Source organism: Phaenicophaeus curvirostris, chromosome 2 (genome assembly GCF_032191515.1).
Source record: "Phaenicophaeus curvirostris isolate KB17595 chromosome 2, BPBGC_Pcur_1.0, whole genome shotgun sequence".
Taxonomy (NCBI): domain Eukaryota; kingdom Metazoa; phylum Chordata; class Aves; order Cuculiformes; family Cuculidae; genus Phaenicophaeus; species Phaenicophaeus curvirostris.
In genome coordinates, this window is record NC_091393.1 from 8,628,438 (window position 1) to 8,654,062 (window position 25,625).

The following is a 25,625-nucleotide window of genomic DNA, read 5'->3' on the forward strand; positions in this document are numbered from 1 at the left end:
AAGTGGAGGGGTCTGAATTCTTGGTCCTCCTTCCGTTTTAGGCACATAGATTTAAGAGTTCCTTTTAAAAAATCTGAATAACTATCTTGCATTAGAAATGTGAGATTTTTTTTTTTATCTACACCTAAACCCAAAATGAGTAGCTCTAATATTAATATTTATTGTATTTTACAAAATGTTATTTTGTTGCATAAACTGCATGGGCCAGAATTTCCAGAATAAGGTATTTGCTGCTCATTCCCATCATTATGTCTTTTTATTAACTTTCAGAGGAGACTACAGAACAGGGAAGAGATTGAACATGCGCAAAGTGATTCCATATATTGCCAGTCAGTTCCGAAAAGATAAGATCTGGTTGCGAAGAACCAAGCCCAGTAAACGGCAGTACCAGATTTGCTTGGCTATTGACGATTCCTCTAGTATGATAGACAATCACTCTAAACAGGTAAAAACAAAAGAATGGAAGAAATGTGAAGAAACTACCTGTTGCTGATGAGCATGTCAGTTGCTGACATGTTTCATACGGAGCTGGTGGCTGTTGGAAAGCCTGACTGATTATTCTAGAGCAGCTATTTGTCTGGTCCACACACTTGAACTCTGGTCACTTCATACCTAAGGTCTGTTACTAAAAGATCAGTGAAAGTCAGCTGAAAGGAGGAAATGTTAATTTTATTAGAGGTGTACGTATCCACTGGAAAATTATTTCTTCTAACTTGCAGAAGGCCAAAACCTGCTTAGTTATGCAGTTTACTGGAGCATTAAATGTTAGTTCACCATAGCTGATTTGTAAGGGTTTTATTTATTAAAAATACGTGCTTTGTTCTAAACAGTAATTTTCGTGTTCTGTTTCATTAGCCTGCCTCAGGTGGTGTCTCTGAATCAGTCAGGTGAAGCTCTCAAGTAGAACTGGTGTTATCTTTCTTGCAGTTACTATTTTGCATAACTCTGACAGGAAAAAAGATTAATTATTTTACTAGACAAGGAAAAATAATTTCAGTAACTTTCTTCATATTTAATGCAGAGCTGTGGGAGCATCTTATTTTTGAAGTAACTTTTTTCTTTAATAGCTTGCATATGAATCCCTGGCAGTTATTGGAAATGCACTGACTCTTCTAGAAGTGGGACAAATCGCTGTGTGTAGGTGAGTTTATTTGAAATCTTGACTTTTCTTGAAAATACCAGAGCAGAATGTGCCATTTTTACATGGCATTTTTTTCTTGAAAGTCATCTTCACACGGTAATTTTCTTGTTTTCTAAAGCTTTGGAGAGACTGTTCAGCTGCTGCACCCCTTCCACGAACAGTTCAGTGACCAGTCAGGGACACGGATATTGCGTCTTTGCAAATTTCAGCAGAAGAAAACAAAAATAGCCCAGGTACACAAGAATGCTTCTACTAGGGCAACAGATTTGCAAATCTTCTCCAAGCAAGACATCCACAGCTTCCTGGTTTCTGATTACTTTTTAACGTTTACTGGCTGTTCATGTTTGAGAGTGTGATCGCTGGTAGTATAACAATGAGATAGAATGGTCACAATTCTGTAATCGCTAAGAGCAATTTCTCAATTCTGGTTCTGATTTATGTCGCTTTTAAGTGTTCGTCTTTCTCTATTTCTGTTTGGTCTTAAACAGTATTTTGGGTACAAGCTATTGAGTTACCCCACTGCCAAATCCCATCAAAATTTGTGGGTGTTGAGGTTTTCATGCCATAGATTCCACTGTAGTAGCAGAAGGAAGAGGAAGTATGTTTGTCAGGCTGTAAGTTTGTCAGATTTGACTGATCCCTGAAGAAAATAACTTTCTGTAGTGAACTTTACAGCTGTCCAGGAGGCATTCTTCTTTTAGGAAGGCTTTTGCGGTCTTACCTTGCCAGTCTTGAATAAGATTTGTGTTAATATTAAAAGGAAAATGAGGACACCCAGATAGCTTGACAGTAATCTTATAAATACCAAAACTGGGAGGACTTAGCAGTTGATATCCTTAATTTTAATGAAGAATATCTAACTAGATACTTATATTGCAATGTGAAGCCAAAGAAGTTCGACCTAGAAATTGGATGTATATTTTAATGATGTAATTAACCACTTGAACAACTTCTGATGACTTCGTTAGCATTGGAAAAATTTTAAATCCAGATTGAAGGCTTTTCTGAAGATTCTGTAGTTCAAAAATACTTAGTAATTATTAAGTTTATTTATGTTATGATGAGAGAATTTAATCTTTTTTGTTCCCTCTGCAGTTTCTAGAATCATCAGCAAATATGTTTGCTGCAGCACAGCAGTTGTCTCAAAACATTAATCCAGGTGAGCTTTTTTTTTGTTACTACACTTGTTGCCGTGGCAGCAGAATGCTCACTACAGTCACGAAGCAGTATTCTGCACTAAAGACTCCTAGCACTGAGACATCACGGGCATGTTAAGGCTTTGCTTTGTCAGATGGAACGTTTGATTGAAATTTAGTTAAAAACCCAAAAGACACCTCTTTCTTATTTGTCAATATTTCACTGAAATTTTGTTTAAGGCTTTTTTAAGAGGCACGCCTTATCTGCCTCCCTTTACATCATTTTTCCAGATTGTGTTTGAAGTCCTAGAGACTGTCTGCTTCAGAGCATTGTCCAGCTCCCTAGTGACCTTGACTTCTTACGTCCTTCAGCTCTTGCTTGAGAGCTTGATTTCTGTAGGTATCCGGAAGCACACTGTTCTCAGGACAGTGTTTGCCTCCTACCTGCCTTTCAACATGGTGTGAGTTTACGTCATGAGCTGCTTGAATTTCCTAGAAAAGTTGGAATGCTTGTTACCTCGTGGCTGACCCACAGTTAGCCTAAAAGGCTGCTTTGTGCTAGTTAAAAGCTTGTCATGGCAGCATCTGTATCTTAAAGTTTTTGTTGTTAAAGTACTCCAAAGAATGGAGAGTCTGGAATTTGTAGTACACAGCCGCTTTGCCACAGGGTGGCCAGGCTGGCAGAATATTCCAAAGGAGAGCAGCATCCAGTACTATTGAACTAGGCTGGGGTGCAGAAGCAACCAGGGAGCAGCAATCAGCTCCTGAGAATCCAGGAGCTGGCAAGAGAGAAGGCAGTAGGGTAATCGCCCCTTTTTGGAAGAAGATGAGCCCTGTCATGTTTGGGGCCTGTCTTCAGAACAGGAGGAGAAGGGCTTTCATTCCTGACTGTTACTACTATGATTTCATTAAAAGATGATAGATACATTACTTCATTAGAAATATCCCTTTAGAGGGATAGATCTCTTGACTCTGGGGGCAGTGTGACACGTTTCCTGAAAATGGTCAGTGCCGAGGAGCCCAGCATCTGCGATGTCCGTGTTTCAGGAGGTTTAGTTCAGACTGGCTCATCTGGACACAAGGGCTGAATGCCTTGTGGCTGTTGGACTGCCTTGACTGTTCCTCTTCTGGTTTAGTTTCCTACAAAAATAGCCCCTTTGGGGTAGTCCAGGATTGCTCTCTCATGGAAGCTAAGCTCATTAAAGTGGGGGCAACAGGGAAACACGTTACAAAAGCACAGTTGTAATTTAAATTGAAACACTAACATGGATGCTCCCACAAATGCCTGCTTCTGGAGGAATAGGTCTGGACTCTTTTATTGCAGCCACTGCAACTCTATGAGGTAGTGGTCTGGTGGCTGGTCTCTTATAATTCAGCTAATATTTAACTCCTAGGCACTTAACAGGCATGAAAGACAAGGCCATGACTAAGTTTGTTAGGCATTTTCCATGCCTTTCATCTTTCCTTGATTATGGTAATAACGGACTTAGAATAACTGGGTTAAAATCTCCTGGCTTAAATGATTTCACACAGTGGAAAAACCTTTTGTTCTTGACCCACTCGTAACCGCAGCTTAGTGTTAAGTCACAGAATTCTATTTGGTAGAGACTTTATTTCCTTAGGGATACTCTGGGTTTTTTTCCATTATACCCAGAGGACTAACAATGGATTACTGTACCTTACTGAAATTTAAAATGTTCTTTGTGCTCAGAAACAGCGCAGCTGCTTTTGATAGTATCTGATGGAAGAGGCCTTTTCTTGGAAGGCAAGGAACGAGTGACAGCAGCAGTTCAAGCAGCTCAGAATGCCAATATCTTCGTTATTTTTGTAGTATTGGACAATCCTAATTCCCGGGTAAGTGAGTGAATGAGGAAGAAGTGTTCAGGTGCAGCGAATGACAAACAGAAGTCTTTCTTGTCTTTTGTAGTGTTTTACAGCCATCTTCCCTTTTGCAGAGGTCAAAGATACTTAGACCACTTTCAGTTTTTCACATCTGTCAGATACAGAACTCTCCATTTGATATGGCAGCTGGAGCCAGTAGGAGATTACATATTAGACAGAAGATACGAGAGTTTTTAGTGCCTTAATTGGGAAAGCTGGGCACTCTATTTGGTAGCTGTGAAAGAAAACTGTTAACTTCCTTGTTTGGGGAGTTGAAGCATCCAGGAGCTTTTCAAGGAGATTCTGTAATGCATTAAGTGAGCAAACTTAAGCTTTTGAATTATGTGGTTGAAAAATTAAAAATTCTTTTTCTGACAAACTATTACAGGGTTCTGATGAAACTTAGCTATAATGTCGAACAAAAATTCTGGGTGTTGAAATGCATTTTTTATAAGCTTTATTAATTTTCTGCTACACTGAGCAGCTAAGAAGTTACTTTACAAGAAGCACAGCTGGAGTTTTATCTGATTTTTGTCTTTGTAGTATTTGTTGAAATATTATAAAATATGCTAAAGAATGGCTTTCTGTTAGATTACTGCACTAATCAAATTGAACTCTTAGCCCTAAAGAGATTACAAATGACAGTGTGCCAGGAAGGCATCAAAAGTATGAAAGTAAGGCGATAACAGTAAACTCAAATCATAAAACACTAAAGAAAGAAAGGGTTTATTTACAGAATTTGGTATTGCAGAAGCGTAAGCTTAGTCCCTTCTAGCCTATAAATTCTTGATAAGACCACTTTTGGATAAGAGCGTTCAACTGCTTTGTTCAGCTTTTGATTTGATTTACCATTGAACACTTATGGCTTTTCATCATAAAACTCTAACTTAAAATGTAACAGGGAATTGTAAGTATTTGAAAAATAGGATAATAGTATCAAAGGCATGTAAAATATTCACGTGGTATACTAGCAATGTAAATTCTTTCTTACAGGATTCCATTTTGGACATTAAAGTACCTATATTCAAAGGACCTGGAGAACTGCCTGAAATCAGATCTTACATGGAAGAATTCCCATTCCCATTCTACATGATTCTTAGAGATGTGAACGCGCTTCCAGAAACTCTCAGTGATGCACTCAGACAGTGGTTTGAACTGGTGACTGCCTCAGACACTTTATAGACTTCAAAGACAGAGTCAGTACCTGATTGCTGCTAAACCACAGAAGTATAGGAAATGGCATTTCAGCAGAGAGCTCATAAAGCCCCTTTCAAACTAAGATTAACGTGCAGGAACTGCTCTCTGGCAGTCGGACTGCGTAAGAACAAAATGGGTTAGGTGCATTCTCCCACGTTTGTCAGAGGACAATTATGCAATGGTGAGACTGTCATCTTCTTTCATTGCCTTTTCCCACAAATAACGTAAAACTTTCTTCTACTTCTCTTCTAATAACTTAGTACTTTTTGAAAAAATGTGTTTCTAATGTTCACAAAGGTAAAACTATTCCTGCCACTGTCTACTGCAATAAGAACCATTGGTCTTGCTTCTGGGAAGGCATTTCTGCATTAGAACAACTTCAGGTGTATTGCAAAAAAGCATTCCTTAACTTCACCCATGGGTGAAGTTTAGCCTGGAGTTCCTTATTCCTTAACTTCACAGGCTGGTGCCTGTTCGGGAAGGAGTGGGTGAGCAGGGAAAGCAGATGGTTTTAAACAACCAAAAAAGGTACCTGAATACTTGAAACTATTCTGCAGTTGAACACATCCTATTATTGATGATTTTTGTCTGATGATATCCACAGGGAGTTTTAAGAGTAACGCCATATGATGATCCCCGTATTATCAGTTTACACTGTGAAGTTTGCCCCTCTGTCCAAGGCAGACATTGAGGACGTTTCTTTAATCTGATGTCTTAGAGCATGGACATGATTTTTCATTGCAAAAACTATGCATCTTCTATTGTCTGTACTAATAAAAAGAGGTACCACTGTTTGTAATTATGATGTCTGTTCTTTCAGTTGATCAAACCTTGAATAAATTAACCAAATTTGCCACATGGAAATGCTGTGCATTCTCTAGCAGTGCACAAATATGAATTTTCCTATGAAAATATATTGTGGGTTTTGTAAATTTTAACACTCATCCTCCTTTTATGGGAATAGGCACAGAGTTTTGATTAAGGGGTCCAGTATTTGGACTTCTCTTGGTGAAAATCTGATGGTAAACTTTGTTTATATGCCTTTCGTTTAAACTCTACTTGAAGATTTTATTCGCATACAAAAATATAAAGTAACACGTTCAAGCGTGGTGAAGGCGTTGATCAGAAGATGTCTGGAAAGGTGGATGAATTCCTGAAGATGTCATCATTCTCCTTGGCTTCTAGATAGACAAACCTTATTTGAAGTATTGCTGTAGCCATTCTGAGATGCAGCACAGAATCATAGAATCACCAGGCTGGAAAAGAACTCTTGGATCATTGAGTCTAACTATTCCCATCAATCGCTAAACCATGGAATCATAGAATCATAAAATCATAGAATCACCAGGTTGGAAGAGACCCACCGGATCATCGAGTCCAACCATTCCTATCAAACACTAAACCATGCCCCTCAGCACCTCATCCACCCGTGCCTTAAACACCTCCAGGGAAGGTGACTCAACCACCTCCCTGGGCAGCCTCTGCCAGTGCCTGACGACCCTTTCTGTGAAAAATTTTTTCCTGATATCCAGTCTGAACCTCCCCTGGCAGAGCTTGAGGCCATTGCCTCTTGTCCTGTCCCCTGTCCCTTGGGAGAAGCGGCCAGCTCCCTCCTCTCTACAACCTCCTTTCAGGTAGTTGTAGAGAGCAATGAGGTCTCCCCTCAGCCTCCTCTTCTCCAGGCTAAACAACCCTAGCTCTCTCAGCCACTCCTCGTAAGACCTGCTCTCCAGCCCCCTCACCAGCTTCGTTGCTCTTCTCTGGACTCATTCGAGAGCTTCAACATCCTTCTGGGCAGTGGCAAGACTCAGAGGTATGAAATGGCCCAGCAAAGCTGTTTCTCATACTTGTATAGATTTGCCACAGCTAAATCATGGTAAGAACTAAAACTGAGGAAACTGAAAACAAGAGAACTGTTTTCAGAACTGAAAACAGGAAATCTATCCCATGAGAATTTAGATGTCAGATACTATATACAATATCCTGCAAGGGTTCTTCAGTGAAGATCTCCATACATGTATACAGATACTTAGATGCTTTGGGAAATTTTAAGTGTGGAAGTTGGTCTGTATAGTTCATCAGGTAATTCTCCAGATTCTACTTCCATTGTAGATTTGTACTGAGTATTTGTAATAGAAAACTTGGATGAATTATTTTCAAAACCTTTCCTGAAAGTTGCAAGGATATAATTGCAGCATAAATTATACTTTGTTGTGGGGATGTCATTGGAATCTGAGGCACAATTTCATTGGCAGTGCTTACTGCACAAATGATAGAATTGTAGAATAGTTTGGATTGGAAGGGACCCTAAAGATCATCCAGTTCCAACCCCCCTGCCATGGGCAGGGACACCTCCCACCAGACCAGGCTGCCCAAGGCCCCATCCAGCCTGGCCTTGAACACCTCCAGGGATGGGGCAGCCACAGCTTCCCTGGGCAACCTGTGCCAGGGCCTCACTGCCCTCAGTGTGAAGAAATTCCTCCATATGTCTAGCCTAAATCTGCCCCCCCTCCAGTTTATACCCACTGCCCCATGTCCTATCACACGCCTTTGTAAAAAGTCCCTCAAATGTTTACAACAAATGAAGTGTTTTCTTTTGTCTATAATTATAAAGGGCTTGCACTAAATTTGCTACAAGGAGACACTGAGTATGTACCATGGAAAGGAAAAGCAGGGCTTAACTGTCATTTTCTATCTGCAGGCTGGCTCTGTGGTGGTATTCAGGGTTGACCTTTATTGCCACATCTGTGCTAAAAAAAACTCTCAGTGCCTTGTACTGTTAGCAACAATGATGTGTTTGGGCAGGGCTTGCAAGTATTTAAAATGATAAAAAAGGTAGCTTAGTGTCTTAGAATTGGTCTGGTGGCTTCCACATTTTTATTTGATCCTACAGTAAATATATGAATCTTACAGCTACATTAGGCCTTCACATAGGCTTTCCACCAACCCCTCCCTTAATGGCAAGTGTGTGGCTTATTACTTGGGAGAAATAGAACAGGACGGGAACACTAATGCCCCACATTCTGATTTTGCCAGTGCCTGCTGCCTCTTGCTGCTCCCACATTCCCACACCCCTGGTGCCCAGGGGACAGCTCGGTTCTGGTGGGGGAGTGCAGGGCTGGGCTGTGGGCACCCGTGTTCCTTAGTATCACAGGGTTGGAAGAGACCTTTGAGATCATCAAACTCAGCTGCCCTGCACTCCTCAAGCATATCCCTGAGCACTTCATCTACCTGCCTTTTAAACATCTCCAGGGATGGGAATTCAACCACGCTCCTAGGCAGTTCCAGTGCCTGAGAACTTTTTGTGAAGAAATTTTTCACCATGTCCAGTCCAAACTTCCCCAACACACCTCGAGGCCATTCCCTCTCATCCTCTCACCTGCCACCCAGGAGAAGAGACCCACCTCTACAACCTCCTTTTAGGCAGTTATAGAATCACTAGGTTGGAAAAGACCTCTTGGATCATCAAGTCAAATCATTCCTACCTGCCACTAAACCATACCCCTGAGCACCTCATCTGCCTGTCTTTTAAACATCTCCAGGGATGGTGAATCAACCACCTCCCTGGGCAGCCTCTGCCAGTGCCTGACGACCCTTTCTGTGAAAAATTTTTTCCTGATATCCAGTCTGAACCTCCCCTGGCAGAGCTTGAGGCCATTGCCTCTTGTCCTGTCCCCTGTCCCTTGGGAGAAGCGGCCAGCTCCCTCCTCTCTACAACCTCCTTTCAGGTAGTTGTAGAGAGCAATGAGGTCTCCCCTCAACCTCCTCTTCTCCAGGCTAAACAACCCCAGCTCCCTCAGCCGCTCCTCACTTGTTCTCCAGCCCCTTCACCAGTTTCATCGCTCTTCTCTGGACACCCTCCAGAGCCTCCATGTCTTTCTCGCGGCGAGGGGCCCACAACTGACGCACAGGACCGGAGGACCCGCCTCACCAGTGCTGAGCACAGGGGCACAACCCCTGCTGCCCCCTGAACACGGCCGCCCCCCCGCGCCATGCCCGCCCCTCCTAACATGGCCGCCCGGGGCGCGAGGGGCGGGGCCGCGCGCCATCGCCCCCGCCCCCTCCCAAAATGGCCGCCGGGCGCCTCCCGCCGGGGGCTCTGAGCCTGAAGCAGGTACGAGCGGGCGTGATAGAAGGAGAAGTTAGCCGCACAAAAAGCAGAGCGCTTTTCGCTTGAGATAAAGTAGAGCTCGGTTTAATCCGAGGAACTGCGGGTGTTCAGCCTGGAGAGAGGAGGGTGAGGGGAAACCTTATCGCTCTCTGCCGGGAAGGAGGCTTGGAGGCGGGTGTCGGTCTCTTCCCCCGAGTGGCAGGCGGTGGGAGGAGAGGGAATGGCCTCAGGTTGCACCAGGAAGGATTTATATCGGATATTAGGAACAATTTCTTCCCCAGAAGGTTTATGCGTGTGAGAATTAATTGTTAAGTTTTGCAGCAGCTGTTTGATGTTTAATTATCTCATCATACAAATCTGTCTTGTATCAAGAGATACAGACAACCTCCAGACGTGGATAAATAACCTGAAAGAATAAACACTCTCTTACAGTTTCAAGAATTTATTGATATGGTTAGTTGTCTTGTAAGACGTAACTGTTTTAGGTCAGGAGAGAACCTGAAAGGAATCTCCAGATGTCGTTGGGTAACTTGAAAAATAAACATTCTTTGAGGATTTACACGGTCCTGTGTCTAAAATTATATATATACCCACTGCTTTTGTGAGGTGGGATGCCTTTTTCCTGGACATTAGGAAAAAATTCTTCACAGAAAGGGTCATTGGGCACTGGCAGAGGCTGCCCAGGGAGGTGGTTGAGTCACCTTCCCTGGAGGTGTTTAAGACACTGTGGACGAGGTGCTGAGGGACATGGTTTAGTGTTTGATAGGAATGGTTGGACTCGATGATCCGGTGGGTCTCTTCCAACCTAGTTATTCTATGATTCTGTGATTCTTTTCTAGAAGGGCATCTGTTTCAGCGCTGAATTGCAAAGTAAAAGTATTATTGCGTTTGCTTCGAAGGCTTTGTCCTTTTCCATATTTTAGCAGTGAATGAGTTTCTCTCCCATCAGGCAGAGGCTGCCCAGGGAGCTGGTGGAGTCACCAACCCTGGGGTGTTTAAAAGCGGGTAGATGAGGTGCTCAGGGATGTGATTTAGTAGTGGACAGGTGTGGGAAAAGAGAAGGCTCCAAGGAGACTTTATAGCGACCTTCTAGTACCTGAAGGGGCTACAAGAAAGCTGGTGAGGGACTTTTTACAAAGGCTTGGAGAGATAGAGTGATAGGACAAGGGGGAGTGGCTTTAAATTGGAGAGGGGCAGATTTAGACTAGACATTCATGCTGAGGGCAGTGAGGCACTGGCACAGGTTGCCCAGGGAAGCTGTGGCTGCCCCATCCCTGGAGGTGTTCGAGGCCAGGTTGGATGGGGCCTTGGGCAGCCTGGTCTGGTGGGAGGTGTCCCTGCCCATGGCAGGGGGGTTGGAACTGGATGGGCTTTAATGTCCCTTCCAACCCAAACTATTCTGTGATTCTGTGAGATCCTCCAGAAAAGGCAATGGGGAACTTTACATTTGTTTGTGTTCCTTGAAGCAATCGAAGCTGCTGAGGGAACAGCCTACAGCCTGTTCCTCTCTCCTTCACAGTTCCTGAGGCGCCAGCAGGTTCTGCAATTGTACAGGAAGATCCTGCGGGCCATCCGCGATGTCCCTGCTGAAGCAGATCGACGCTATTTAAAGGACTGGGCCAGGGAGGAATTCAGGAGAAATAAGGATGCTACAGAAGAGGTAAGGACTGAGAACCCACAGCCCCAAGCACCTGCTGTCAGCAATCATTGGTGCACTACACTGTACAGTGTGAGTTCTAGACTGGTAGGAAGTCTGCTGTTACTGATGTCTCTTAAGGTGGATTTGTGTGAAGACATAATCCAACATTTCTAAATGTTATCTCCTCTGTTAGTGGTAGTGACATTTCTCTGATTTTCAGATAATAATCTGGACTAAAAAATCTGAAACTCAAACAAATGCTGCTTACTTTACAAGCTCGACATGAGCCAGCAATATGTGCTCGCAGCCCAAAAGGCCAACAGTATCCTGGGCTGCATCAAAAGAAGCATGGCCAGCAGGGCGAGGGAGGTGGTTCTGCCCCTCTATTCCTCTATTGTGAGACCCCACCTGGAGCATTGTGTCCAGTTCTAATATCAAGAGAAACATCTCTCAAAACACTTTTTCTGTAAATTGTTGCTCTTCTTAAGGCCTGCATGTAGTTGCCACTACTTATTGCAAAGGTGGTAGACACACAGTCCTAAAGAAATCATCATTAGGAGTTTGAATCCAGCTCGAAACTGAGTTTTAAAGCAAAGATGGAACTAGCCCCAAAACACATCATTAAGGAATTGGACAAAATGAATTTATTTATTCGCCTGGTTTTTAACCATCTCAGTGACTGTAACATTCCTTCACAGAAAGAAATAGATCTCAACAGTGCTGTTAAGAATTGTATCGATTTTAATGTGTTAAAATCTGCGTGCTTGTGCAAAACCTGTACAGATGTTCAGTTCAGTGGATTCCATTTTATTTTACAGGATGCAATCAAGATGATGATTACTCAAGGCAACATGCAACTTCGGGAACTTGAAAGAACACTTAAGCTGGCAAAATCCTGATCTTAATTTTGTTGTCAACTGGACTTCATCTGCTGTGAACAAAAGCAGTTGTTATTTCCGGAATGTGGTTGTAATAGTGGCCTTTGCTAACAACCTGGTGATGCTTGAAGGTAGAATCTGCCATGGTGGAGGGGTTTGTTTGTTTTTTCCCCTTCCTCTTCTTGTGTGGAAATCACTCAGACATAAAGGACTTTAAAGACTGAATGGGTGATGCAGCATGTGCACTGGGAAAAGCAGAAAGCACCAAACATTACAGTAGCAGTGTAATGCCAGGGAAATGGAAAATAAACACAAGCCAGATTATTTTGTCTTTTTTTCTGTTGTGGCAGCTCTTAAGTGGTAACATTAATAGTGGTAACAGCTCTTTCTCTACTGTGACAACGATTTTTACCAAGATTTGGGGGTTAAAAAAGCATTTGGGATAAATAAACAGGCCCAGAACAAATAAACATGATACAACATTAAGAAAATCTTTTGTGTTTGATGTGGATTTTCAGTTGTCATTGAATAAAATTTCAAAGAGAATCCTTTATATATGAAAATGAGAGATTTTAACTGCAGAAATAATTATCACATGATTTTACAGGAAGTATAATAACTTCAAGTTAGTATTTAATATAAGGTAGAAATACAAATAGAAAATACCAACCATGAATGTTGTGATCTGTTCTTCCAAATGTCATATTGCTCCACTTTTAATTGTCAGCTTGCAACTGTTTGTACCTTCCTGTAAACCGCAGTATTTTTTTCGCTGTACAATTAAAAAATGCCAGGAATGAGTCTGGGTTTTTCTCACCACAAATAGCCAGACAAGAGTAGATAAGATAGATACCTGACTAGCCAGACGGTGCCCACAGTTGAGGTGGTGGTTTCAATTGATGCAGGAACCTTTCCCTCTCCGACTTCACTGTTAATCAGTCAATGAAAAATATGCCTAACTATGTTATTTCAAAAAGTCTAAATTCTGTTTAAATTTTCTGATAGAATACACTGTTAGAACACCAGTGCGTTGCGGACTTATTTTTCACATTACCAGAAAATGTTGTTTAGAAAGGAACTTTGCCTATAAAAAGCTGTAATCTATGTCGACTTGTTCTCACGTGCAGCCTTCCCTCTCCCTTCAGATTACTGATCCTTAAGAGACTTAACCCTGCTGACTTATCACACTGCTTTCCATTCAGACCCCAAGTCTGCATCAGACCTTTGACTCCAGTCTGTACATTTCTAGGTTGTGGCCATATCACCTAGGAACTGGGCTTTGACAGGTAATGCCCTGGCCAGTCCCTGATCTCCTGAGTGCTGCTGCCCATCGCCTCTGCTGCTCTCTGGGCTTGTCAAGAGACAACTGCTTGCCTGCCACAAGCCTTTGGGAGTCGAGGCGCAGTCTGCTAGGGTAGGTGTATTTCCTCCAGGTGTGTGCTCAGAGAAAGGTAGATAATACAAGTATTTTGTAAGGAATTCCTTTAACTCTAGTAATTTTGAAGGAGGGAGGACCACGGAGGGAAGCAGTAAGGAATTAGCAGAAAATGCCTCCCTTTTTATTACAGTGCACTTGCTGGCTTCAGAAAAATCTCTGAAAACTGTACTCTACATCCAAGTTACTGTCTTAAATTACTGTTCCAATGGCTACCTGGGTAGGGCAGACCCCATTTCCATGTTTTATAGCCACAAACAGAAAAGTTTCAAAGTCCAAGTCAAATTTCTCAGTCAAGTGAGGGGGTTTAGTCCGTTTTCTCTGGCTGGAAAACATGCCACCACAGACTTCCGAGCAACACTTGGTTTAATTGCTTGGCAAAGCATTCGACTTCATCAAGGTGATACAAAACTTAAATCACATGCTTCTGCAGTCCTACAGTAGCTGAAACAGAACTGTAAACGTACGAAAGCGTCTATGTTAGACTATGGAAGTCAGAGCAATAAAACTACTATTTCCATAACCGCAGATGTACTTTTTTTGTCTTGATAGTGTATTAATAGGAACTTTAAAAGTATTGTTATATAATACAATTTTCTTCACTTTATACATCTGCTAAGAAGACAAAAGCTTAATTACTAATTACTTAATGGTATCTTCAACTCTGTAAAGTATTTTGAATTGATTTTAGAGCTCTTCAGTACAAAAAAAAATATCTCTTCACTCCTTAGCATAACAGTACTATCCTGCGTTTTACCTGTCTTTGAACAGTTCTGTCATGACCTGTCAAATACACTTACTTTTCTAACAGAATCTGATGGAGCCTTCTCAGGGGTTTAAGGAGGAAGCCCTAAAGGGGAGCAGATGCAATGAGTGATGGTGCCTCTGGTTTATTTGGATTCTGTCAGCCTGGACGACACTGGTACTGCAAGTTTTGATTTTATAACACTGCTCACCCATAAAAACTTTAAAATGTCGTTGAGTTCTATTTTGTGGGACTGCTGGTGGAACCAGTCCTGAGACCTACAGAATCACCAGGGCCCCACCTCCCTCTTTAAGCATACAAGGGAAAATCAGAGAGGAATTATTCAGAGGAACAAAGGAAGACAGTCTGGACAAGGTGTCTGGGAGAAAATCCTGACTCCGCAGAAAAAGAAACATTTGAGCAGAAGCTTGCAAAGCTTTAGACAAAGGACTTTTTCAAGTTTCTTCAGCAGTAAAGAATTAAGCCATTTGCTGCTTGAAGGAAGAAAGGTTTTATGTAAAAATTACACCTAATGAGTAGAGCATGGTTATGGTAAATTATCTGCCACCTATCCCCTGAACAAAATTTCTCAGTCAGATTACTTGAGTATGGCCCCAACACCATGTGACCACAAGGACCTTTCCAACCACGGCACCATCAAAAAAAGACAAATCTCATTTAGCATTTGTTTTAATAATGTAAAACCAAAAGAAAGGCTAAGTGGGTGATGCGCCTTCGCATCTCACTCTGTGGGAGCCTGGCCTCTCCCTGCTGGAAGCCTACGCAGGCTTGTCATTCGAATTGGTTCTGTAGCTTCTCTCCACTGACTAAAGAGAGGTGGTGGGGAGTATCTGAAATGGTATCACTAGCCCTTCATCACGAAGGAATTTCTGTCCAAAGATCTCAAACACCCTGGATTTATTTTGGTATTGACATCGCTGTGTGTTTGCACGTAGCATACAGTAGAACCCTCTAGCCACGCATGACCTATGTGGAAATAAGGAAATTCCCTCCTCAGATAAAAGTTTTGGTTTCTAATGCAGTTTGTCTTCCAAGCAGCACCTGGAAATTGAGAGTGCAATATTTAACGGACTTTTGGAAATTAACGAAGGATCTAATCTGCAGCATCTCATTGTGATCAGTACAGTCTGCATACGAATTCTCCTCAGTTCTGGAGTTTCCAAAGTTATTTCTACTCCTGAAAAAAAGAGTATTCTGTTTGGTTATAACAGGCACTACAAATATATATAGATATCTATCAATAGTCCAGATTCCCATACAGCAGGTTCCAAAATAAGTCCCATTGCTTGTCTTTATCCGCTTGGTAGATGCTAGCTCTCTTTCTGCACCTTAGTCCTTAACTTGCTGAGCTCCTCTTCTAAGCTTTTGATATACTCCTTGAGCGCAGCCTTGTCTTGCTGTGCCTTCTGATTAGCTTGGCACCGGGCTTCTTCTATCTTCCGTTCGTACCACTTCTCCATCTGTGTGGAAACAGCCTCAAAGAAGTACTGTGTTATCTCCAGGGCCTGAGACGTGTCTTTGAGCAGAGGGGCAGGCGGCTGTCCCGCAGGCAGAGCTGAGGGTGGCTGCTCCTGGCTCTGCTGTGCCCCGGTGTGGTGTGCAGCTTTGTGCCTTGTCTGCCCGCTTTTGCTGGACTTCTTTGTCTGAGTTCCCTTGTCAATGAAGTAGCCGCTCTGTGGCTCAGTCTTCGCAGGTTCAGTTGAGGGCTGCGAAGCCGTCTGAACCTTAACATGTCTTAATTTGGAGCCCACAAGCTCGCAGGAGGGCAGCTCCTGCTGGAACCTGTGGAACATGCTGGCACCAACTGCTCTGTCCTTTGGCCTCACGTCTTGAGCAGGGGCAGAAGAAACTGGTCCACTGACAATTAACTGTTGCTCTGTACCTACAGAATAAGATATATACACATCTATTTAGAAAAGCTCTGAGCAATTATTTTAGCATTCAGAAATTCTCATTGCTTGATGAATGACGTGGTTCCCCACGTACCATGCTGTGTCTTACACTGTAGGGGTGTGTATAAATTCATTACATCTTCAGAGCCAGGTGATATAATAAAGCGTCACTAAAAGAGAAAAGGCTTGGACAGAGGGGCACTGAATTGTGGCTGTGGGACTACAGACTGACAACAACCAAAGGATGTTTAACAAAGATCAGGATAGATTCCCAAAATAGTTTATGTCTGCTGATATTTATCAACTCCCTGCTTCTACAAGAATTGAAGCCCCACTAATTTTAGAAAGATAACATATTATAATGTTTCTGAATTCTTTAATGCAGCGTCACTCACACTCCTGCTGCCACGAGAACTCCTGTGTAGTCTTCTGCCTTTCTCCTCTGATGCAGTCTGCATGTCCACATCTGTTCATTTTGCACAGTGTTTGGAGGGGGCATATACAATATTTTACAGGAGCCCAGGGCTTTGATAGTGTTCTCCTTGGCTTTGGAGAGCTGGGAATTCTGTCCGTTGCTTTTTTCCTCAATAGCTTCCCTGGCCAAGCACAGACCGGTGACTTGAACCAAGAACTTCCATATTTTGAGTGGCCATGATCCCTGAATGGGCCTGAACGTTCTCACCTAGTTTTGTTCTTGTCAAATAAATAATAATTAAACAGACCTTGGTTCAAGGAAAGAGGAAAAAAGTGAGAGGCTGATCCTTTATCCTCACAGTTTGAATATTAACAAGGGAAATGTTCACATGCTTGTACTCCATCATTCTAGGTTCTGTAAATCTGAAAAGCACTAAATACAATACTTTCTTCAGTAGATGTTGGATAATCTGCACATTGTCCTGACAGACAATGGGGTGGGAGCAATGCTCACTGGGAAACTGGAGAAATTTCAGATAACAGTGTTATTCAGAGCATCAAAGGACTTGGCTTCAAAGCTACAGTGACATGGAAGCATCGGGAAGAGCCACTGGAATTCCACCCAACCATGTCTTACATTATTCTCAGCAGCTGCCTTGAAGTGTATTCTAATCTCAAGACATGATGCATATGGATGAGGGAAAGCACACAGCCAGAATTACTACTACTTCCAGTATTAATACAAGTATATCTCATTTAATTAGCTTGCCTTTTAATGAATATGACACCCATTACCTGACAAGGTTGTGCCTGATGCACCATCTTGTTGAATGCAAAAATGTTGCCCAAAGCTCTGTTCTGGCATCTGGACTCTACTCCTTCCTCCATCTTCTGAGAGGCTATTTGGGAGCGTGGGGTAGGAATGCTGGTGGGAGCCCTCTGACTGCAGCATGGGCTGGTTGGCTTTACAGTCCTTGGCGCTGTGGGGGTTGTTCTCAGTATCCAGGGTCTCAGTGAGAGACTCACAAGTGGACAAAGTTGATTTTGGTCTTGATGACCTGGAATCTCCAGAAAGCTTGAGCTCCAGATTCTGAATCTTCAACATGCACCAAGTCTTCAGCTCATCAACCAAGGAATTCTATGAGAAAGAGACTGTAAATTAGAAGATCCTGTGATTAGATCCCATGGTTCCTGGGCTGCTGAGGATATGTGGCAGGGACAAAGGTAAGCAAGTCTTAGTATCTGTGGGTTTAGGGTCCCTGTGCAGATATGTGTGTTGCCACTGGGAATATTTAAAGGACTGCAAATCAGAAAAGATGAGGAACTATGCATTAGCTAATGAAAGGCACCCTCTTCAGTCCATCGCCTCTTAGTTTTCAATGCGCTACCTCAAATGCAACTCTAAGTTCTCTCATCAAAGCTGATATCTGTAATCATACAATCAACAGTACTTTCTAGGTGCAAGGAATGTCATGTGTGGTCAAAGCTGCCATCTTCTAAGAGTGAAATTAAAATTACACCTCTGGAACGCAGCTTTATACCATTATCCACCTCTGCTCCTCTGTTCATTCAGTGATGAGTCCAATGCTAAATGATAAATTACCAACAGCTTTCAGATCACAAGGTACTTAATAAGTGTCAGATGCAGAGGCATTTGCTAGTAATCAATTAAAATATGAGTAGGTTTTTTACCCTCTTGTTCATATAACATCGTGACTTTAGGTCAGGCCCTACTGTGCACATGGACAATTAGTCCATGCATGTAGTAAAGCCCAAATCAGTTTTTCCAGTAGTTTCAATTAGAACAGGAACAGCTGATATTGCTTAATGGTGTTTTTAATTCACCTGATGCTCTGCTCCAGTATCTCATTTCTTAAATGGAGATTACAGGGAGATGGAGCACAAGCTCAGACATTCAGAAGCCAACAGAATATTTATGTCTCTTACTATGAAATAAAAACTAAAGCTGCCATGGTTTGTTAAGTTCTTTGGAGAGAAGTGTTCTGCGAATGTTAGATCAAAGTCTCTTGATCAGTAGTTTACGCTGGGATTATCACAGCTCCCAGCCTTTTAACAGGGACTTGGCAGGGCCTTAAAAGAAGTCATGACATTTTACTGGTACAAAGTGTGTTTCTCAGTTCTTAGAATAATACCAATAATGAGAAAATGAATTGTATTTTAAATTTACCTGTGTAAGTGGAGAAACACAAATTTCTTAGCATGTTTTAATGGTGAGTTTTGTAGAAACTAGAAGGGTGAGAACTGGATTTCTAAGGGATAAGTCATTCTTGTAACGCTGGTTAAACGAGCATACAAAGAGAACTTGCCTATTTGCAGTAACACAGAGCTTGGAGATGGTGTGCTGCTGCCAAAGTCAGGATGAAAAACTGCAGCCGTTTAATACATGGAGGAAAAAAAATCAGACAAAGAAGGGGGACATTCCCAGGACACACAACCAAATGGATGAGAAGTAGAAGGAACAACACAGATTTTAAGCCTTTGTTACTATTTGCAGATGTTCCTGCAGATGTCCTTTAATGAAGCAAAAGCTGAAAACACAACTGTTAAAAACTTAGCAGTAGGAATTTTTGCAAAATGCTATGTTAGAAAAAAGGTACTTGTTATAGATCCCACAATTCAGACCCACCAGATTAAATTGTAACTGTGAGACTGGACTTCACATTCCCCATTTCTAATGCAAAAGCTTTATCAATTTAGCTTAGAGAATAAGGCAGTGAATAGGAATAACTTGGTCTTTGAAGCTCTTTTGCCCGTTTCAACAGGTGAGATCTCCCATATTCTCTCTGCCTGCTCTAACGAAGCTCTTGAGCTGATCCGTCTGAGCTAACCGGCAGTAGCCATCTCCAGCCCTACCTGCCGCTTCTCCCCCTCGTTTTTCTCCAGCTCGGTGTGCTGCTGCAGGCGATGCAGACACTCCGTTCTCTCTGCAGACAGCCGCTCAGCCATAAGCTTGTCTAAAACACGGAGCTGTGGAAAAAAAATCCACAATTTAGCTGAGATGATTATGTTAAAAAAACAAACAACCCCCCCATCTGTGAACCTTGTAAGCCAAAGTACAGTCTGTCTTTCAGTCTTCATTTCTAGGAATGCTGCCAACTACAATTAGATGTAGCTTGCAAAGGGGCACAATCACCAAATTATTAATGAATAACAATTACATTAAAAATAAAAATAAAATATAGAGGATCTTGGATCTCAGTGCAAACAGAGCTCAGCAAGAGGGATTTTTACAATTATGAACCGACCAGCTGTAGGACTGCCTTCTGTCTTTAAGTTTCCCTCTTAGGGCCTCAAGCAGTTTAGATTTATTATCTAAAGAAGCACCTGAAGCCACTTAACACATTAAATACATTTTTCTCAAGAAAACACATTAAATATGTTTTTCTTGGTCTGCAACATTAGATCCCTGTGGAATGTCACAGTTCCCTGGTCTCGAGTATTAGATTTCAGGTTAGGTTTTACAACATAAGAAGCAATAAATGAATCATAACAATGAAAATACTCCTTAAGCTTAGGATATGTTTCTAATAGTCATGTGGGCAAGCAGACCTCTGGGTCATATTCTTACTTGATGTTGAGTTTTACTTTCCATCTGGCCCAGTTTAACATTCATCTTATCTTGTACTGTCCCAAACTCAGCTTTTATCTCTTCCACCGTTGCCTCCAGCTGATTCTCCAGTTTATTTATCAGAGGCTCACAACGACATCCATTTATGGGTGCCTGAAAGAAGAAATACATTTACTTGCTGCATCCCGCTATCCTCTTAGTGCACTTAGAACATTATCACGGCCTCCCTGAGTCAGTCTTGGGCTCTTCTGTACCATGACCTGTACTCACCCTCCTGATAACATCTTACAGCAGCTCAGCCAACGAGTTGAAAAAGCACAGACTAGAAAAGGATTGATCTGATTTATACGGGCACATCCTAACTCACAGCATGGTTGATTTCACTGGGGCTACAAACGGCAATGAGCTCTGATCACGCACGCCATGGTTCTGTGTGCTGTATGCGGGGATACCGCATTACAGCCCAATACCCACATCTTGATGCTGTAATTCTGAGTTGTACAAAAAATCTGGCTTTGTGAATGTGTGTGGGTTTGTGGGCATTTGTTTTTTAACCTAATGCCGACAATGTGCTCTTTTTTTTCTTCTTGTACTGTATGAAAAGGTCCCGCTGCTCCTCTCAGCCTTCACCCTGCTGGCACCTCAGCTGATCCTTATCTGCTGTGCACATCACTGCCTGCCTCTGACTTGGGTGAGCGTCCCAAGGCTCCTCTGCGCGGGGAGCTGCACCGACTGGGCTGAAATCTCTCAGAGAGATGGTCACAAAAGGCTCCCTTAAGCAAGGACAGCTAGTCCTCATCAGCTTCCTCTGCAATCAGAAACCTTGCGGGTGAGTCAGGAGCCCAAAGCAGCTGCTCTCAATCAGTCTGCAGAGGAGCCTCCCTCTCTCCTCTGGCCCTGCTGTACTGGTTCACAATCATAAAAACACTGGGGTTATTCCCTTGGCAGGGCAAGGTGGGTGGTTTGCAGACCACTACAGAGAGCTTTAGAAATACATGTACTTAAGAAATCCTGTTTGTTATTCAGGGCCTGAGGGCATCAAACAAGACAGACAGAAAAAAAAGAAAAGGAAAGAGAAGTGTCATGTATTTCAGGAAACCCTATAAGGGAGTCTAGCTCTATTAAGCTCATCTTTGTATATAAATTCTGTATACAAATCCTATCTGCTCTCCGCACATTTCTTCCTGCTCCCCAAGCCCTTCCTACTGGCCCATCCTCCTACCGTCAGACCCTAGGGGCGGGGAGATACTCCTTTTAACATATGAAAGATTCTCCATCCTTCCCGATGTCTGCATTAGGATAATCCCTAGTGTCCAAGTCTGGAAATTTCCCAAGAATCATACAGCAAGATATTGGCCAGTAAAACCTTTGAAGTCTGACTTGAGTGATCTTCAGAATCTGCTGAATTTCTTAATTAACTGGTGGATGGATGTGAGAAGCTAAGGAAACAAGAAGCTAAGGATTGACCTCCCAGAGGAGGGCAATATTAAGAAAGAAATAGTATAGAAGTTTACAGTGTCTACAGGGTGATTTGTTGACTGTTTTACTGCCCTTTTATAAATATGTACTAGTAAATACTTGTGGAATAAAATAAACTGAGTGGAGTAAAAGATCAGTCTCTAAATCAGAATATATACACATAAGCCGATAGCTTCTGATTTATTTGTGAACCAGTTTCTGTACCATTACTGTCTCCAGTAGTCCTAGAACTCCTGAAGACACGTTGCAATAAACAGAATTGAAACAGAATGTATTGAGCGTACTCAAGCTCTTGGTTTAGGTAGCAAGCTTCAGTGCTCACACAGAGCTTTCTTTTATTGTCATTGTCCAAGCTCTTTGCATTTTCTGCTGAAAATCTTAATATTTCAAAGTGTATTATAGAAGTTCCAGTGTTATTTCCAATTACTGTTCAGGCCTTATCTGCAAAAAGGGATCAGAACTCATTAAGTATGTTGTCTTTAACCCGTACAAAACCAGCTTATTGTTTACTACACGTTAGGCCAAAATGCAGCTGAAGCCCAAGCAAGGGAAACAAATCCACAGTCATGATTTCATACACATGGGGGTGCAGTTAATCAAATGCAGTTTCTATCCCTTAGCTAACTGTCCCCCAGCTCCAAGTGCTGCTCCCTGTGTCTCCCTCCAGGAGGGCAGCAGCTGGCTCACCTGCATCACCTTCCCATCCTTTCCTCTGTAGAGCGTGTACAGCTGGTAGGCTCGGACCTCGTGGGGAGGGGGTGGAGAGGAGCAGTGATGTTTACTTCTGCGCTTAGGCACGTTTTGCTGGGGCCGAGGGAGTGTCTGCTGATCGGCGGGGGAGATGGGGTCCGAGAGTGCTGAAACCTGCATAAAATACAGACAACATTTTCCCTATTTACGAGCCCCCTGTAAACCAGTCCTGGTGGGAACAGGACAAATCCATTGTGACAATTACAGCAAAAACTTGATTAGAACAGCAATCCAGCTGCAGCGGCTGGCGACAGCCTTGGTGTCTGTCAAGACAATAACCAGACTTCTGCACAAATCCAGTTTGTCTGACTCTCAACAGCAGAATTTCCCCACCAGAAACTGGTTTTGTCTGAAGACCATCTCTGCCCCCAGATCATGGCAGGGCTGGTGCCCTGACTCGCTGACACACCCAAGGGACACCTGTACTTTTACTCGACAACCATTGTGTGTCTCTCTGCTGTTTTACATCTACTGATACCTTTTCCTTTGCCTTTTTCTTTTTGCTTTTCTTCCCTTTGGGATCAGGTGAGGTTGACCGGGGTTCATCCTTCAGATTGCTCTTCCTCTGTGGTGCCTGGTCGCTGCTTGGCGTGTCGTCAGCAGGCGACACGCTGTCCTGCTTAAGGCAAAGACAGGGAGTTCAGAGCAGTTGCACAGATGGAGAAAAGGTGCTTTATTTTTTTTTTTTTAATTTCCCAGTTTTAAGCTGCTCTGCACATGCGAGTGGCCAACTCTTCAGTAGCACAAGCTAGGGCTCCAAACAGACTTCGTCCTGACAGGTTTTTTTCACACTGTCTCCTTAAAGCAGATGCTGACGGTAACGCTGGGCTGTACCTTGCTCTGTACCACTTCATCCCGTGGTACTGACTGAGCTCGCCTTTCCTCCTTCAGCTTCTCTCTCTTCTTCCTCAGGCTTCTTCCACGGTTAAAGCGCGAGACCTGAAGGCAGATCACACTGTTACTCGGTGATGTCATGTCCTTCCCTGGCACAGAAGCCAAGCAACAGAGCACACCTTTTCCACCTCTACTAAAAGACAACATACAAAAGGGGGTGTTCATACCTCAGCAGAGGAGCGTTTTCACAGCTCAGCCCATCAGGGCACTTTGCTGTCCCTTGGAGGAGTGAGAGCCTCCTCCTGTGCCCCTGGTCTGGCTGCCAAGCCAAGCCCTTCTCACACACAGTAAGGAGAAGTGGCAGAGCAGGGATTGCACTTGGTCTCACACCAGAATAGAGAGCTCTCCCATGCGCCTTCCACCCGGAACAGCGTAGTAGCATTTCACACATACAAGCAGAGTACAAACAGGATATTTTATCCCCATTTCATCCCCATTTTGAAGCATCTTCTAGTGCAATCAACCATCTGGGGGGTGAGAGAAGTCTGAGGCAGGCAGCAGAGGGACATGACCTGAGAGCTTTTGGGTACAGGGCCACCACAGAGAATAAGAGCCTGTGGCTGCTCCGTCCTTTGCCAGTCGAGACAGCCAGGACCTCTGCCAGTGCTTCGTACTGAGGCATCATCTGCACACCTGGCTGGACTTGGAGGCTGAAAGGCTCCACATCAACAGACCCGAGGCCAGCACACAATGCTGGGAGAGACATAGGCACCTTTCACAGCTGGAGGTGACTGACCAGGGGTTGTGGCCCCTCCAGGTTAACTGGCCTCAGCTCCAGGCATGTGCATGTGTTAGGGAGAAATCTGTAACGTACCTGTGATGCTTTAGTAAGGAGGAGTGCAACCTCAGGGTTATTGTGCTGTCTGGCAACCTCTAGAGGGGTCTGACCTGCCTGAGAGGAAAACAAAAATGGCATTTCCTTCAAAACACAAGGTACTGGATATAGAGGATTTCTCCATCCAAAGTTAGTACATGCTCTGTGCACAAGAATATAGTGACTAACTGCTTTGGTTTACCCAGATGCAATTCAACACTAACACCCAATATTTTCTACCAACACTAAAAGGGGAGTCTGCATTAACACAAAATACGAAAGAAACTCCACGTCCTGCTTACATTATTGACAACGGATGCATCAGCCCCTGCCTCCAGCAACAGCTTAACCACCTTCCTGTGATTCAGAGCAGCAGCTACATGGAGTGCGGTATCACCTGCCTGCAAGTTAGAAAGCAGAAAACAACCATGTAACACTCATCCTTGGGTCTCACCCTGCAGAAATCGCATCTTCCCAAAGGGTGTTCAGAGGTGGAAAGGCTACTCTTACTGGTGCAACAACTGAGATTAAATAAGGCTTGGTCAATAAAAAACAATGGATTTGGGAGGAAGGGGACAGGAGCGGCCAAGGAGCTCCTTCAGGGCAAGGACCTACTTCAGCCTGGTTTTGAGGAAGGCAGGCAGGGGCTGGTGATCTGTTTTAACTAAACCAAGTGACACATGATGCAGCTTGGAGGCAGCCCAGCTCTACTGCCAGCAAACGGATACAAGATCTGAGAGCAGAACCGGTTTTCCCACCACAACCTTCCCTTTTCAGTTTTTTAGAGGTCTGATTATTTGGTGCGCAGGTGGTCGCATATCACATTACTCAAACCCGATCAGATAAGTACCAGCAGCAAGAGCGTTGGTGTTCTCTTCGTGAGATTGCTCAAGGAAAACGGGTTTTGGACTAAAGCCAGGAGGCAACCCGGGTCCAGCGCTCACACACTGCCCTGCTCTTGTCCTGGTGCAGTGAGGTGAAGACAGCTGTGATCAGATACGGGCATCAGTAACGGAGCCAGCAGCTGTTTAAGGGAGACTGGACAGGTGTTTATAATGCCCTCCTGTCCCCTTTGTCTCCAGAAAATTAGATCTCCTCTAGACTAGTGGACACCTGTGGCTTGTTACTAACTAGGATGAGGCACGTTCCTAAATAAAGCCATTCTGTGTGCAAATATGGAACAACTTTGGGTAGTGCTGGGGAATGAAAGAAAGTGGTGTCTTTCTGGGCCAGTTTCACACCAGCTGATCTTAATATTCAATAGCTCATTTTGCAAGTTAAAAAAACTCATTTTCAAATAAAATTACATAGTAAATCTAACATGCTGGAACCTATTTTGTTTGCTGTAATACCTCCTATCTACAAAATATGTTTAATTTAAACATACACATCAGGAAGCATCCTATGATCCTCAACTACACATGGAAAATATCCCAGGAACATGAAACAATGTGGTTAAGCACCAAATAATCAGTTAATTTAGCAGATTCAACAAATTTTAATGTATTAAGTCCACCCCTTCTACCACCCAGTTTAGCTACGCTACAGGTACAGCAATCAATTACCTCTCTATAAAACAACTACGGATGATTAATCCTAGGTCAGACTG

At 43.1% G+C, this 25,625-nt stretch overlaps 3 protein-coding genes across 11 annotated transcripts in view; 2 read left to right on the plus strand and 1 right to left on the minus strand.

Annotated features, from left to right (window-relative positions):
* The window catches only part of MDN1 (midasin AAA ATPase 1), a 102,174-nt gene extending 96,020 nt beyond the window's left edge, over window positions 1–6,154 (plus strand). The window contains exons 97-102 of the mRNA XM_069851305.1: window positions 271–445; window positions 1,068–1,141; window positions 1,260–1,374; window positions 2,237–2,300; window positions 3,989–4,131; window positions 5,152–6,154. Coding sequence (XP_069707406.1) covers window positions 271–445; window positions 1,068–1,141; window positions 1,260–1,374; window positions 2,237–2,300; window positions 3,989–4,131; window positions 5,152–5,340 — 760 coding nt within the window. The 3' untranslated portion in view covers window positions 5,341–6,154. The remainder of the gene's footprint in view (window positions 1–270; window positions 446–1,067; window positions 1,142–1,259; window positions 1,375–2,236; window positions 2,301–3,988; window positions 4,132–5,151) is intronic.
* Window positions 6,155–9,421: 3,267 nt separating this feature from the next.
* Window positions 9,422–12,474, plus strand: LYRM2 (LYR motif containing 2). Its single transcript, XM_069851303.1, has 3 exons — window positions 9,422–9,469; window positions 10,986–11,126; window positions 11,924–12,474. The coding sequence occupies exons 1-3, from the start codon at window positions 9,425–9,427 to the stop codon at window positions 12,002–12,004; spliced, it is 267 nt and encodes an 88-aa protein (XP_069707404.1). The 5' UTR covers window positions 9,422–9,424; the 3' UTR covers window positions 12,005–12,474.
* Window positions 11,829–25,625, minus strand: part of ANKRD6 (ankyrin repeat domain 6) — a 102,041-nt gene continuing 88,244 nt past the window's right edge. For 8 of the 9 annotated variants that reach the window (XM_069851247.1, XM_069851254.1, XM_069851250.1 and 5 more), the window contains 9 exons: window positions 24,319–24,417; window positions 24,017–24,094; window positions 23,143–23,247; window positions 22,787–22,924; window positions 22,246–22,422; window positions 20,080–20,232; window positions 19,365–19,478; window positions 17,286–17,628; window positions 11,829–16,066 (listed from right to left, as the gene is read on the minus strand). In XM_069851247.1, the coding sequence (XP_069707348.1) occupies window positions 15,495–16,066; window positions 17,286–17,628; window positions 19,365–19,478; window positions 20,080–20,232; window positions 22,246–22,422; window positions 22,787–22,924; window positions 23,143–23,247; window positions 24,017–24,094; window positions 24,319–24,417 (1,779 nt within the window). In that variant the 3' untranslated portion in view covers window positions 11,829–15,494. The remainder of the gene's footprint in view (window positions 16,067–17,285; window positions 17,629–19,364; window positions 19,479–20,079; window positions 20,233–22,245; window positions 22,423–22,786; window positions 22,925–23,142; window positions 23,248–24,016; window positions 24,095–24,318; window positions 24,418–25,625) is intronic. The other variant, XR_011336918.1, reaches the window with a different exon arrangement.